Source organism: Rana temporaria, chromosome 10 (assembly GCF_905171775.1).
Source record: "Rana temporaria chromosome 10, aRanTem1.1, whole genome shotgun sequence".
Taxonomy (NCBI): Eukaryota; Metazoa; Chordata; class Amphibia; order Anura; family Ranidae; genus Rana; species Rana temporaria.
This window is the reverse complement of record NC_053498.1, coordinates 139,229,674-139,244,821: the sequence shown is the minus strand read 5'-3', so window position 1 is coordinate 139,244,821 and position 15,148 is coordinate 139,229,674. Positions and strand designations below refer to the sequence as shown.

At 45.2% G+C, this 15,148-nt stretch overlaps 1 protein-coding gene across 2 annotated transcripts in view; it reads left to right on the top strand.

The window, feature by feature from the left end:
- The window catches only part of MFN2 (mitofusin 2), a 37,807-nt gene extending 34,319 nt beyond the window's left edge, over positions 1–3,488 (top strand). For both annotated transcript variants that reach the window (XM_040326395.1, XM_040326394.1), the window contains exons 17-18: positions 1,098–1,232; positions 2,752–3,488. In XM_040326395.1, coding sequence (XP_040182329.1) covers positions 1,098–1,232; positions 2,752–2,821 — 205 coding nt within the window. In that variant the 3' untranslated portion in view covers positions 2,822–3,488. The remainder of the gene's footprint in view (positions 1–1,097; positions 1,233–2,751) is intronic.
- The last annotated feature ends 11,660 nt before the right edge of the window (positions 3,489–15,148 follow it).

The following is a 15,148-nucleotide window of genomic DNA, read 5'->3' as shown; positions in this document are numbered from 1 at the left end:
TAAAGGTCTTTCCATGAATGCGCTGCTCGACCGACACGCACTGTGATAACCTTTGGACTTGACTGATCACAGAACAGGATAAAGGGCCAATCACGCGGGCCCTTTGCCACGTGATGAGCTGTCGGTTAATGACAGCTGAACAGGAAGTAAACAGAAGCCGGTTATCTGCTTTTTTTATTTTATTTTGGGCTATAGCAGGGGTCTTCAATCTTTTTAAACCAAAGGGTCGGTTTACTGTCCATCAGAATTTCGGAGGGCCGGACTGTGGCAAGTTGGGGTAGATAATGCCTCCATGTCATTGGGGTTGGTGGTCAGTGGGCATAAAATAAAATGTGTGGTCTGTGCCTGTGCTCAGTAGGAGGAGGAACTGACTCGCTGCATCTCCCATCTCGGTAAAGAGCCTAAGACGTAGCCTCTTTACCATGTGATCAGCTGTGTCCAATCGCAGCTGATCAGATCGTAACCAGGAAGTGCCGGTTATCGGCTTTTCCTCTATTCACACTGACATGGTGTAAGTAGAGGAGAACTGATAAGCGGCTCTCAACAGGGGGGGGTCTGTGCTGATAATCAGCGCATTGATTATTATTGCAGACCCATCAAGTGCCCAACAGGGATGCCAATCAGTGCCATCTATCAGTTCTGCATATCAGTGCCACCTCATCAGTGCACATCGGTGAAGGAGAAAATGTACTTATTTACAAAAAAAATTACCAACAAAAGCGTGTTTTTTTCCCAACATTTTCGGCCTTTTATTTGTTTAGCAACAAATAAAAAAAAAAAACTGTGGTGATAACATACCACCAAAAGAAATCTCCTATTTGTGTGAACAAAATGATAAAAATTTCATATGGGTTTAGTGTTGCATGACTGCACAATTGTCATTCAAAATGTGAGAGCGCTGAAAGCTGAAAATTAGCCTGGGCAGGAAGGGGGTATAAATAGCCAAATTGTTTTATGGAATAAACAAACGTTATTTCCTGAACACAGGTCTACCAGCTCTGTTCATTAGATAATCGGTTTAAAAGTTTATACAAACATCTATTTAAAATTCCTGTGTGCTTTCCACTTTGCTAACTTCACCCCCTTCCCACCCACAGGGAGCTGTCCGGCACCTTCGCCCACTTGTGTCAGCAGGTGGACGTAACCCGGGAGAACCTGGAGCAGGACATAGCCGCTCTCAATAAGAAGATCGAGGTCTTGGATGGCTTGCAGAGCAGAGCTAAACTATTGAGGTACATTTCTGTGCTTCACTTATATTTGGGTTTAATGAGCGGCTGCCCTCCCCGTGTGACAGTGTTTGGACCTAAAGATTGCCCACTGCATTCTGCGAGAAAGATGAGAGGGTCACATGCTCCCCCAAACCCAGGGTATATATCCTATAGAAGATGAAGCAATGCCCAGAACCCTTTTGGGCCCATTTATATTTTTGTGGTGCATTAAAGTGGTTCTAAAGGCAAAGTTTTTTTTTTTATCTTAATGCATTCTATGCATTAAGATAAAAAAAACTTCTGTATTCTCCTAATACTTACCTGAGCCCCATCTCAAACCAGCGATGTTGCGTAAGAGCCTCAGGTGTCCAGGACTCTCCCCCCTGATTGCCTGAGACACAGCAGTGGACTCCATTGGCGTTCGCTGCTGTCAGTCAGTGAGCCAATGAGAAGAAAGGGGCAGGGCCAATCCACAGCTCCATGTCTGTTAGGAGAGACAGAGCAGCGGCTCGGCTTGGATGCCCCCTTTCTATGCTGCTTGCTGTGGGGGCAGGAGGGAGGGGCCAGGAGCATTGGTGAGGGACCCGAGAAGAGGAGGATCAGAGCAGGTAAGTATAACATTGTTTTATTAAAAAAAAACAAGACTTTAATAGGCCAGAGCGACCAGCAAGCACATCCGCCGGCTGGCTGGGGACCAGAACAAAGCAGGAATCTGCTTCGTTAGGGTCTCCGATGTAAAAACCTGGAAGTGACGTCACTTCCAGTTTACTCGGCAGCCAATTCTGCCGATTTAAAAAACAAATTCAATATTCCAAAATCCAGAAGACTGGAACATTTTAAAAATTTCCCGGTCCCCACTCCCCGCGTGCTCACACACACACAAAAAACACAAACGCAAGTCGCGCCTGGAAATGTAAACGGTGTTTAAACACATGAGGTAGACATGGATGAGCGAGTTTGGGGTGTAGAAACTTGACTGGCCTGCACAGACCTCAACCCAATAAGAACACCTTTGGGGTGAATTATGCCTCGTACACACGGTCCGACTTTCCGAGGGGAAAAAAAGTCAGACTGGCTGCTTTTTTTCTCGGAAAGTCCGGCCGTGTGTAGCCTCCATCTGACTTTTTTGGTCGGAAGTCCGACGGACCTTACAGAACTTGTTTTCTATTTTTCCGACGGACTCACAGCAGACTTTTGCATGGTCAAAAGTCCAACCGTGTGTATGAGGCATTAGAGCGGAGACTGTGACAGGCCTTTTCAATAAACATCAGTGCCTGACCTCACAAATGCGCTTCTGGAAGAATGATCAAACATTCCCATAGACACACTCCTAAACCTTGTGGATGGCCTTCCCAGAAGAGTTGAAGCTGTTATAGCTGCAAAGGGTGGGCCAACGCAATATTGAACCCTACGGACTAAGACTGGGATGCCATTAAATTTCATGTGTGTGTGTGTGTGTGTGTGTATAGGCAGGCGTCCCAATATAGTGTAACATACATTTGCCGCAATGCTGTATATTTAGGAAATGTTTTTTTTCTTCTAGGAATAAGGCCGGCTGGCTGGACAGTGAACTGAACATGTTCACTCACCAATACTTACAGCAGAGCCGATAGGACGTCCGGTATCTTCATATAATCACAATATTTCCAATACGTTTTTCTTCTCTACCTTTCTCACACCTTATCTGTGGTATACATAGGAACTGTGTACAGGGATCACCGGGGGGGCTCTGTCCTTCCATCACCACCCCTGCCATCTTCTGGAAGTTTTATCATTTCATGCAGCTCCTAACCTGCTGCTGGGAAGATGAAGAGGTGTCTGGGAAAGATTTGGATGCTGCTTTGGCAACAACACTTAACAGAATGAAAATTTGGCAAGTGGCACGGGTAACATTGGGGGTAGAATGTTGGACCTCGGGTGTATGATGTCTCTGCTTCCTGTATCAATCAGCGCTGTGCCAAGAGCGCCATTCCAGATTGTAGATTTCCAATTGGAGTTTGGAAATAAATAACAGAATAGATATATGGATAATACGTAACCCAATCCATAATCTTCACCAACTTCACAATGTGGGTGAATCTGTCTTATTGAGTTAATGTTTGGCCTATCAGTTCCCAGAGTGACATCACTGAGGTACGTCCAGGCTCCATGTGAATTGGTAGGCTGGTTATTGACCAACCGTCAGCTATATAGCAAACCCTATTGAATTTGGACTCTTTTAGAGTTGGCAATCTAATTTATATTTTGTTTCTGTAATTTATAGAATGTGTGTGTGGTTTTTTTTTTGTTTTGTTTTTTTACATCTTCCAAATCCTAAGGCTTTATGATATTGTGTAAAGTAGAAAATAACTTTATAACCACAGGCACGCCAACTTATTATTAGCACCACATCCCTTGGTTAGATAAATGCATGAGAATAAATTGGTATTTTCAAGGTGCAGAATGAGATGAAATAATATCAACTATGATATATATAAAAGATTTTTTATTTAAAGAGCAAATAAAATTTTTTTTTTAAAAGGTATTGCTCTTTAAATAAAAAATCTTTTATATATTATAGTTAATGGGATTTTCAAGGTGCAGAATGAGATGAAATATCAACTATAATATATAAAAGATTTTTTATTTAAAGAGCAAATAAAAAAATGTTATAAGGTAACAATTGGCAAGTACATATCAATAAAGAGCAATACCTTTTTTAACATTTTTTTTTATTATTATTTGTTTATACATATATAGATATATGTGTGTGTGTGTGTGTGTGTGTGTGTGTATGTATATATATATATATATATATATATATATATATATATATATATATATATATATATATATACACACACACACATCTATATGTGTATAAACAAATAATAATAAAAAAAAAATGTTAAGGTATTGCTCTTTATTGATATGTACTTGCCAATTGTTACCTTTATAAAAATGTTTTTTATTTGCTCTTTAAATAAAAAATCTTTTATATATTATAGTTGATATTATTTCATCTCATTCTGCACCTTGAAAAGTCCAATTTATTCTCTTTGTATTTATTCTGTAAAATAACACCAAGAACAATTCAAGATCGACAGACTGAGCAAGTGAGGAGTGGGCAGCACTAGGTGTGGGTTTGTACCCCTAGCTTGTAAAAAAAATTGCTGTAAAGGGGCCTAAAATATATGCAAATTGCGACTTTGTGGAAATCCACACTGAGAAATGGCAAATCGCATTCTACCGTGCGATGCTGGGTCTTGCCCTCCCCTGATGCCGACCTTTCTCAAAGTTTTAACTTTTATGCAGTAGTTTCTCTGGGTTCAGAAGCTCCTGTGGAAGTTGCTGGAATAGTGTAGTTTGGCAATCATTGAAGTAAAACTGTAGGCAAAACCTCTTTTTCATTTCGAACAGAGTAAGGGAGGGTTATAGCCATACAGTAGGTGTGCGCATCCAATTGCATTAGGGTGTGTGTACAAATATAAGACAGACACTGGCACATTGATATTCCTGCCAGTGTTCTGTTGAAAAGTGCCCGGGATGTACTGCGCCGTACGGAACAGCCGATTTGGCGATCGGCTTGGCTGACGTAACCATGGCGCATGCGCACATCGTAGGAGGTATCTCTCGATGGGAGATACCATTTCACAGGCACAATTTAAACATTTAAAAACAGCGAGGGGAGACTGTAGTTCTCAGATTGTGCATCGCTGCTGCTGGAGGGCGGCATTTGACTGTGGTGAAGGGCTGGTTTTGTCTGTATTGCAACCTACCCTTTCACACAGGCAAACCCGCCCTGCAACACAAGACAAAACCGGAATATCTGCACACTGTTAAGCTTCCCCGCAACAGCGAGGCGCAATCTGAGAACTACGGTCTCCCCCCGCTGTTTGTATAGGTTTCAATTGTGCACGTTAAATGGTATCTCCCATCGAGAGATACCTCCTACAATGGTTACGTCATTGTAAAATCAGCTGTTGTGCTATGACTTGCGACGCATGCGCAGTTCGGCCCGGGCACTATTCGATGGGGGGGCACTTCTCGACAGAACGCCGGCACAGTGAAAGAAAAGTGTGTAAACACTCCTATGGCAGAGCTACTAAAAGGAAGATCTTTCCCATCTTCACGCTGGCACACAGAGTGATTTATGCTAATGAACATGGGATGATTAGGGTGTGCCCAAAGCACACTCTGCACACCCTGTGCACACGTCTATGGTTATAATCACGATCCTTTTTATTTTTTGTGCCATTTGTCCCATTCCTTTCACTTCCTGTCCCACAATAGGAGGTGAGAGAGAATCCTTGGCTACAACAGTGCTTTGCCCAGAGAATTGTGTGTGCAAGGCCCAATGGGGGAGATTTTACTAAAACTGGAGAGCGCAAAAACTGGTGCAGCTCTGCACAGAAACCAATCGGCATCCAGGTTTTAGTCCCAGTTCACATTGATGAGTACCGCATCCAAATCACACCCCGTATTGTATGTTGACACCCCCCCCCCCAAATCGGTTCACAAAACGCAGTGCGATTTGCAGAATCTGATCGCATTGGGTGTTCACGTCTGCTTTCAATCATTAACTAACAGGAAAATGGAACCAATTAACTAGTTGGGAACCTCAGGCAAAAAAATGAATTGAAGCTTCCTGGCTCTGTGATTTGCCGTACAGATTTACCCCGAGACCCAGCAGTCGGAATCTGGTCATGTGTTCCCTGTAAAATATTAAAAAGAAATAGGCGAGAGAAGTGCTGATCATACGCAAGAAACTGTATAAGGCCAGACTGTACTTAAAGCGGAGTTCCACCCAAAAGTGCAACTTCTACTTTAAGCACTCCTCACCCTCTTACATGTCACATTTAGCAATTTTTTTTGGGGGGGGGGGATTGGGGGCTTTCTGTCCCACTTCCTACTTCTGCCCAGGGACCGCCTCAGCAACTCCTCCTCTCGCCTTAGGCGGCCCCTCCCTCTAGGTGATCTCCTGGGACACGTGACAGGTCCCAGGAGATCGCCTGACCACTCGGGGTGCGCAGCGCCGCTCGCACATGCGCAGTGCGTGACCGGCCGGGAAGCCGAAAAATGTCCGACAGAGTGAATGGAGGCGCCGGCAAAAAGAGGGGGGGGCGAAGCTCCGAACGGCTGCATCGCTGGACCGTGGAACAGATAAGTGTCTGTTTATTCAAAGTCCGCAACTACGCTTTTTGTAGCTGTTGACTTTTAATAAACCTAAAAAAAGGCCGGAACTCCCCTTTAAAGGGACGCTTCACTCATGCAGGAAGTGTATAGTATGCTATGCAGTGACGTTCCTTTTTCTATTTATTCGGATGTGCAGCTTCTCCTGCTGCATTGTCTTTATTTTGCAGCTTGTTTATGGGTTACCTGTCAACTGCAGATCTATTTTATTTCTGCTGCCCTGGGATAGGACTGAACTCGGCTGCTTTGTGTCATGTCTTAGGACATTGGAAGTCGTCCTTCTGCTGGAGGTTAGAGATATAAGACAGAAAACTGCAGAAAGAAGCTTTAAAGTAAAAGGAAGGTGCAAAAGCTGCAGGAGGGTTTGGACAGGACCGGTAGATGGAAGTTGGCTAAAGAATTTAAAAAAATGTTCCAGTGTTTCTAAATTTGTTAAAGTTCAGTACATTTACTTCTATAGGAACCATTTAAGCCCAAGTTTAGTTAAAAAAAAAAAAAACAGCACAAGGGACAATTCTTGCATTTTATGCTAAGTGTCTGGTGTCGGCTCTCATAGTCAAAGTCCTCTAACCCTTGACCTTGAAAGCAGCTGTGATGCTATTTGGATTCTTTCTTTGTATTGAAAAAAAAAAAGTTGCCAAAGATGAAGATAGCAGGTGCTAACCCATATATTTGATTGGTTGTAGGACTATGGCCGCCTGCAGACTTTTAATATCCAAATGCTTCTGGGAGTGTCATATACCTGGTCTCCCTCTGTGGTTCCTTCCACCCCTCCCCTACCTTGACACTGTTCTGTAGTGATGTAGAGGCCTGTGAATGGAAGTACAGAGAGCGCAAGGAGGATCAGGCATCTGACACTTCTGGATGGATATGAAAATGATTCAGACGACCGTTGCTCAGCATGACCGTAAAGATCTGGTTTCCATCAGAGGGTGCGAAGTATTTTGCAGGCAAATTCTTAATACATTTTTTTGGATAGCAGCAGTCAATTTAAAGGGGAACTAAACCTATCAATTCATCCGTTTCAAAGTTACATTCCTGTTTTCCTGGGAATTCTAACTGTCACATTTGCTTGTGGTCTTAAAGCGGGGGTTCACCCTAAAAAAAAAATTCTAACATTACATTCAGCTCGCTACCGACATTGACAGTATGCAGATCTTTTTTTGCTGTACATACCTCGTATAGCTATTTTCTTAGCCGGCCTCCGGGTAGTGAATCACGCGGGAGTGGGCGTTCCTATGCCGCAGTTAGTGATTGACGTGATGACAAAAACTCCCCCACCCGTCGCATAAGGAGCGTCACGAGTTGCCGAAAGAAGCCGAACGTCGGTGTGCAGGCGCCGTAATAGCGCCGACTCGACGTTCCGCTTCTTTCGGCAACTCGTGACGCTCCTTATGCGACGGGTGTGGGAGTTTTTGTCATCACGTCAATCACTAACTGCTGCATAGGAACGCCCACTCCCGCGGGATTCACTACCCGGAAGCCGGCTAAGAAAATAGCTATACGAGGTATGTACGGCAAAATAAAAAAATCTGCATACTGTCAATGTCGGTAGTGAGCTGAATGTAATGTTAGAATTTTTTTTGGGGGCGAATCCCCGCTTTAACCAATCTGTCAACCCATTAAATGACTGGAGTCATAACTGATTACATGTGCAGCACCATGGCAATTGCAGATCAAACAGATGCTAAGGCTGTTTTCACACTGGGGCGGGCCTCGTTAACGGTAAAACGCCGCTAGTTATAGCGGAGCTTTACCGTCGTTTTAGCGGCAATATTCGACCGAATAAAGGGTTAAATGTACCCGTGTAGCGCCGCCGCCGAAGCGCTGCCCATTCATTTCAATGGGCAGGAGCGGTGTATACACTGCTCCTTCGCCGCCCCAAAGATGCTGCTTGTAAAACTTTTTATATCGTTCCGCCAGCGCAGCGCCCCAGTGTGAAAGCACTCTGGCTTTTACACTGGGACTGCAGGGGAAGCATTTTTCAGGCAAAAAGCACCTGAAAAACGCCTCCAGTGTGAAAGGGGTCTAAGGCTCGGTTTACACATATGCTGTTTGCTTTCGGTTGTTTTGCGGGGAAAAACGCACTACATGCTTTTCTGCAGCATCTCTATTGAAGTCTATTGAACCAAAAAATAAATATTAAAAAAAGGTCTGCATCTAAGAAAAAAAAACTGACCCATTTTCAAAAATGCAGTGACTGAAAAAAAGCATAGATGTGAACGTGTCCCATAGGAAACCATGTTAAATGGACTGTAGGGTGTTTCTGCAAAAAAGCACTAAACAAACGCATAGGCGTGAACTGAGCCTTAGATGGATAGCTTCCTTGGCGGAAAATGATAGGAGGGTTTAGTTCCGCTTTAAGGAAACCAAACATAAGAAATATGGAGACTGTCATTACTGGTTTTCTTAATAATATTAATAAAAAAATAAAAATAATCCATTCGTTATACTGCTGGTACATGGCTTGAATATGTTGAGTCCTTGGCCTCAAGCATAACTTTCTGCATGCTTGTTTCGGGGCAATTACTAGATGCTGCAACAAGTGGGCTCAGTTTGGCAAGAGGTCAACATTGGCAATCTCCATATTTCAAGGCGAGTACTCCTATCGTAAGTCCATTTTGGTTATGAGGGGAGGACATTGCCTTTTTAAGGGGATAGTCAGGTTATGCAGGAAGATTTATAACTTGGCTTTCATTCATCAATCCTAATAGTAAAGTAGTTGGAGCATGGAGTAGCTTTGCACTGACCCCCGACCTCGCTATTCCCGAATCCCACTCCGGCCCTGTGACTGCACCCCTAAACACTAATTCATCCAGATATGAAGGTTTTCTTCCCTCGATGAAGTGTACCCCCCCTCTAAACCTTGGCACAGAGAAGCTGCGCCCCAGTATGATATAAGGAAATGTAGTCTTTGTATGTTAGTGTTGGTTACTGCTGAAATATTAAGGTTTCTTTTTTGCGCTGAAATAAATTAAAAATATTTAGCTAAAAATTGTGCTAGCCATTTTGGCTGCCAAGGAAGGGCGCTGATCTAATCGCTGTCAACCCTGGTGCCAAATGGTTAATAAAAATATTTTTTGTTAAAGTGTACCTGCCACCTGTATCTTGTGGAGGCATTTTGTGGGCTATTCAGCCTATCGTATCTTTAGGAACTCACGACAACACTGGTACATGCTAAGAAGCAATGTTCCCCGGGTGTTGTCATCACTGTACGGACTGGATAGGCTGCATTCTGAATATCACTAGGATTCTGAAAAGAAATTGCCATTTTCTCTGAAAAGTGCTAGTTTCCTGCCTATCATGATGATCGATCCACAGGTTTCCTTTTCTGGTTCACTGACCTGAAGTGTGCAGATAAAGTTCCACCTCACCCTCGCTCTTAAATCTGCAGGCTTGTTCCAGGTCTCAAGGAATTTAGAAACCTTGTCTATTTAAAGGCCAAGTTCACCTTTTCCAGAAACAAGTCTAGGGGCTACAGTAGATAACAAACTGTGCAGCTTTGTAAAAAAAATGCATTCATTTTATTGTCGTACATGTAGGCCAATTTGGGGCCCCCCAGAGGCCTGGCTGAAAAAACTCCCAGTTAGTAGCCCCCATGGCCTGTTGTTGCTAGGGCGTGGAATCGATTGGACGCTCACTGTCAGCATTACAGGAATGAAAAACAATGGCAGGGGTTACTAACTGGGAGTTTCCTGGCCAGGCTTCCTAGGGGGCCCAAATTGCCTACATGGTATGCCGATAGCATTTATGAAAATTGCAATGTTTTTAATAACTACTGCATAGAATATATTCTGCAAAGGGTGAACTTGGCCTTTAAAGCCTACCCCTGACTCAAATATATGCTTGGCTTCGCCAATGCCACTCCTTCTATCGCAGCCGCTAGAAAATGCCCGGTGCCTCCTGTAAATCGGTGCTTGGGCCTAGCAGCCAATTGCCAGGGCTGAATGCTGCCACACCAGAGACTGACACATCATTACTACCTGCAAGCTCTTTTGTCGCTGCTGTGATGGCAGGAATGGTGGGGGAGCCATGTGAAGGGCAGCACCACATGGGTTGGTGGTACTATAGAGGTAGGTAGGTTTATAGACATTGATACTTTTTCGGAATGGGAAAGGCGACGGGATCTCTTAAATGTCAGAGAAAGCCAGGGAACTAGGACTTTCAGAACCAAGTTGGCAATGTAAACCTCTGCATTTCTTGGCGCAGGTTTACTTTAAGTCCACAAAATGGCTCCGCAGATTTTCGGGTGACGCGAACACTAAATGAACTTGATGTAAGGAGCTTTGGATAGAAGGCGCTTCAGTGACGCTAGGTGTTATGCACTTTATTTACTAGAACATTGTTGAAGTCATGGGTCAGTTGTAAAATTGATTTATTTTCTACGATTTATTTAATTTTTGCATGTCTGCTGTAACACTTGACAATAAAAAAAGAAAAAACAACTGCTACTGTCCTCTATTGTGTATTGCCTTGAATCCTATTGTTATGGAACACCTGGCACCCAGCCTGGGTGCTCCTGCCAAGATACAGCTTCCTCCAGTCTGGAACAAGGTATTCTAGCTGAATATTGCACCCAAGAATTAGGTGACACTAGCGTAGATGCAAACTGGAACTCCCATTTATTAAACAGAAATACAGCTTTTTATACACTTCAAAAAAAGGGGCAGTCACCACATGTACAATAATAACAAATATTACACATTGGGAAAAACATCCCACGCTGGTTTAGGTAATGAGGTAAAGTTAATACAAGACTAATCCCACCATGTAGGAACCTCCAGAAGGATTAGCCAACAGACAGAAACAATAGGTGATTCAATTAACAATAGGACAAAGACATAACAGTAAACACCCAACACCTCAATAAACAGATTACATCAGGAGACCTCGGCATTAGATAGTTTTGAGCTGATTATATGGACATCTGCTCTGAGTCAAATGGGGGGGGTGTTGAGGTAGTCATTGCTTGTTTGGGCATAGAGGCCCCAAATCTGTATCTGGGCCCTCCAGTTCTCAGAGTTTGTGTGTGTTTCGGGAAGACATGGACTTGAAAATTAAGTAAAACTACTCCAGAGGTCTCCCAAGCCACACACCAAGAGGCCACTCTCTAGTCCTCTCCAAAAGCCCCTGTCCTGGTTGGGTTTGTCACACACGTCATAATTGGCTATTGTTCCATAGAGCTGTAATTGAATTTGTGTGTGACTCAGTGATGGACAAATATTAATTCCAGGAGCCAGAAAGTTAGTCGCACGATTCCAAACCATCATTTTAGTCCGACTTTGGGGGTGATTTGACAGACACCTGTGCAGGGTTTATGTACAGATGTCTATTCAAATCGCCCCCGAAGTCGCCAAAAGTAGTGCAGGAACTATTTTTGGGAATCCTGTGCGGCGCCGTAAAGTCATCGTCGCACCGATTCGGACAGTGCCATTGCCGGCAATAGGCGGCAATTTGACATGTCAAAGCGGTCCAATGTGAACGTGGGAGCAAGGAGAACAATAGAAAAGTCCCTGCCTCCCAGTTGCATGCCTGTGTTGTCACATCGGCTTCAAATGGAGACTACAAGGGGTTGTTTTCAACACACAGGCATGGTCCGCTGTTGTCACCATCAGGAAACCCAACCGGAGAAATACCACGCAGCCAGCACTAGGGTGCATGCACTGTTGTGATTGAACAGTACTTATTGGCAAATTTTAAGGCTTACAATATCTTTTTATATCCTATTCCATCTTTGTAAAGTTCCCTTGCCCTGTTATGCAGGTCTTTTGATGGGTTGTTTCTGCTTTCCATGGATCAATATGCAGCCTGCTCCAACGCATTCACATGAGAGCTAACAAACTCAATGAATATGTATATATTTTTTTTCAAATATAATTTTTATTAACGCCCAACATGGGCTAAGAAAAACGGTACAAATGTGTACAAGGGAACATTCAGGAAACAAATAACAGACAAAAGAAATGAGGAGGGTGGGGGACACCGTCCATAACATCACAAGGAGGGAGGAACAAGGCAGGGTTAAAACATATTGTATATCAATTGACTACTACCTCCTTTAAGTGACGCCGTAGGGCCGTGGGCCCTTGCTAAGAGTAAGGCCTCCATGAAGCGACGTCGAAGGCCCAGAAGCCCTGGTCACATCAGGTCCCCTTAAAATAATAAGCATGTTATACTTACCTCCACTGTGCAGTTCGTTTTGCACAGAGTGGCCCCAATCCACGTCTTCTGGGGTCCCTCGGGGGCTGGTCCTCCCCGCAAGAACTCACCACATTCATGCGAGAGAGCTTGTATGGTGATGAGTCCTTGCGGGCGCGCTCCCGTGATACAGCGAGCGGCCATAGCTGGATGTGATTGACAGCAGCACCAGCCAATGGCTGCGCTGCTCTCAATCCATCCGCTCTAGTCAATCGGCGGCCAGGCTGAGCGGAGAAGAGGATCTCGGGACCGAGCGTGGAACTTTCGAGGGGTCAGGTAAGTAAAATATTTTCCAAAAAATCGATTTGTTCAATTTTTATTTTTTTCCCCAGAAGCCATGGCCTCGCCTATAAACTCCTGCCCACAGCTCCTCAGGACCGGCACGGTGTCCATCAACAAAAAAAAAAACTTGATTTGAATCATAAATCAAGTTTTTTTTTTTTTTTTTTTAAATAAATGTTGCACTACCTCCGAAGGAGCTGCTGGTTTGTTTTGGGTGGCATGTTACCTCTGTATCTCCGCCATCTAAGGTACTTGATGAGAGTTGTAGTAAAGGGAATGTCTGTGCTTTTATTACCCAGCCGGGTAAAAACAATTAAACAGTAGAAAGGTGAAGGGATAGCAAATAGGAGACAGCAGGGAAACAGTCCTGCTTCCAACAACACTTTACTTCGCCACTCCAGCCGGAGTGGGTATAGCGCACCTGGACAGGCCTCTCTCACCAGCCTGGCAGCCAGAGTGTCACTCGAACTTAGGATCAAGTCTCTGCCACAGACCCTCCTAAAAGAATGGAGACAATTATGGTCCAGAATCCTCTCTCGGTAGCTTCAGCACTAGGGTGACCACATTTCCAAACTACCATTCAGGGACACCCTCCCTTCCCAAAAATCATTTAGTGCTGTAACGAATCACAGCACAGTGATTGGCCACAAGAGGCGGGATTTATGATTTCTCCAATCACAAGCAGGGGGGAGGATTGTGCTCCTCCAGGCATTCCCGGCCAGGACAAGTACTGTCGGTGAGTAAAGCGGTGATGTGGCGGCCTTTTTTGGGGGTATCGGATCGGCCTGGGGGGTGGCTGTGTCAGTTTCCTTTCCGGGACACTGCATTGTTCTGAAATGAATGTGCCCGGGACAGACCTGCAAAATGTTGGACTGTCCCGGGCAATCCGGGACACATTATGACCCTATTCAGCACCCAGATCTCCTTCAGGTAGTTTTGCAAAATTAGCGACTGACAGGCGCCCAACATCCAGCCTGTCAGATCCCAAGTAGTCCCCCCGGTGAATGGACAGGCCCCTCCTGGAACACCAGCCTCGTGCTCGGTATCCTTCGGACAGACTCCTCATCAGTCAGCTTCCTCCAATTGGACAGACAGCTCGGGACCCCCTCCAGAATGGGGACCCAGTCGATCACTGGGCCCACACAGCAGATCAATTGCTCTGGGCCAACGTGGTCCCAGAACCAGGAACACTGCTACCCACGCACACCCTGGCCAGGAGGGCCATTTGTGGGGGTGTCGTGGAATGGCTACCCCAGTGGTGGGCGCCACACGAGGAAGAACCTCGAGGCAATGGAGTCTGCCCCCTTTATACCCCTCCCCAGTATGCACAGCGAGGCGGCCAATCCTTGACTGGCTGCTAAGGAGTGGTACTCAGACTCACTTGACCCCACTGCTGCCACCTGCCGTCCGGGGTGACGGGAGTCCCAGAAGAAAAGGTTAGCCCCACAGCACAGCCAAGCTAGAGCAGAGACCCAAATTTAAACAATCAAACTAATTCAGAGCTATTTCTCTGAACTCTCCCCTAAATTTAACATAGCACCGGCTCTGAAAGTAGCCAGGCTCTACATAAAAAAATTGCCCAGCTCTAGTTCATTATGAACAGACCAGGCCTCAGGTAAGTACTCAGTTGAGGCACAAGTAAGGTGCCCACGTGTCCCGGATTTTGCAGGTCTGTCCCGGGCACCTTTATTCCAGGACAATACAGTGTCCCCGAATGAAACGGACACAGCCACCCCCCGGGCCAATCTGATGCCCACAAAAAAAGGCTGCCACATCACAGCTTTACTCACTAACAGTACTTGTCCTGGCCGGTGTATTGTCACATTCTGCTGCCTATCGTAGAATGGTGCCGAAGTCAAGTGGCGGCCAACTGCGCATGCGCGATGCGTTCCAAACGCAAGTGCGATGCGTTCCAATGGATTCACGACAGTACACACCAGTGAAACCTCGGTCGGCATCCAGGCTCTTTCCTTAACATCCCCGTGGATTGGAGGATGTTAAAAAAAGAGCCAGGAGGCCGAGCGAAGCGAGCACGTGAGGCCGACTAGCCACTTTCCTCTAAATCCACGTCGCTCTGAATGCCGGGTTCGCTGGTGTGTACTGTCGTAAATCCATTGGAACGCATCGCAGTTGCGTTTGGAACGCATCGCGCATGCACAGTTGGCTGCCACGTGACTTCTACGATAGGCAGCAGACTGTGACACTACACCGGCAATGCCTGGAGGAGCACAATCCCCACCCCCCTGCTTGTGATTGGTGAAATGATAAATCTCGCCTCGTGTGTCCAA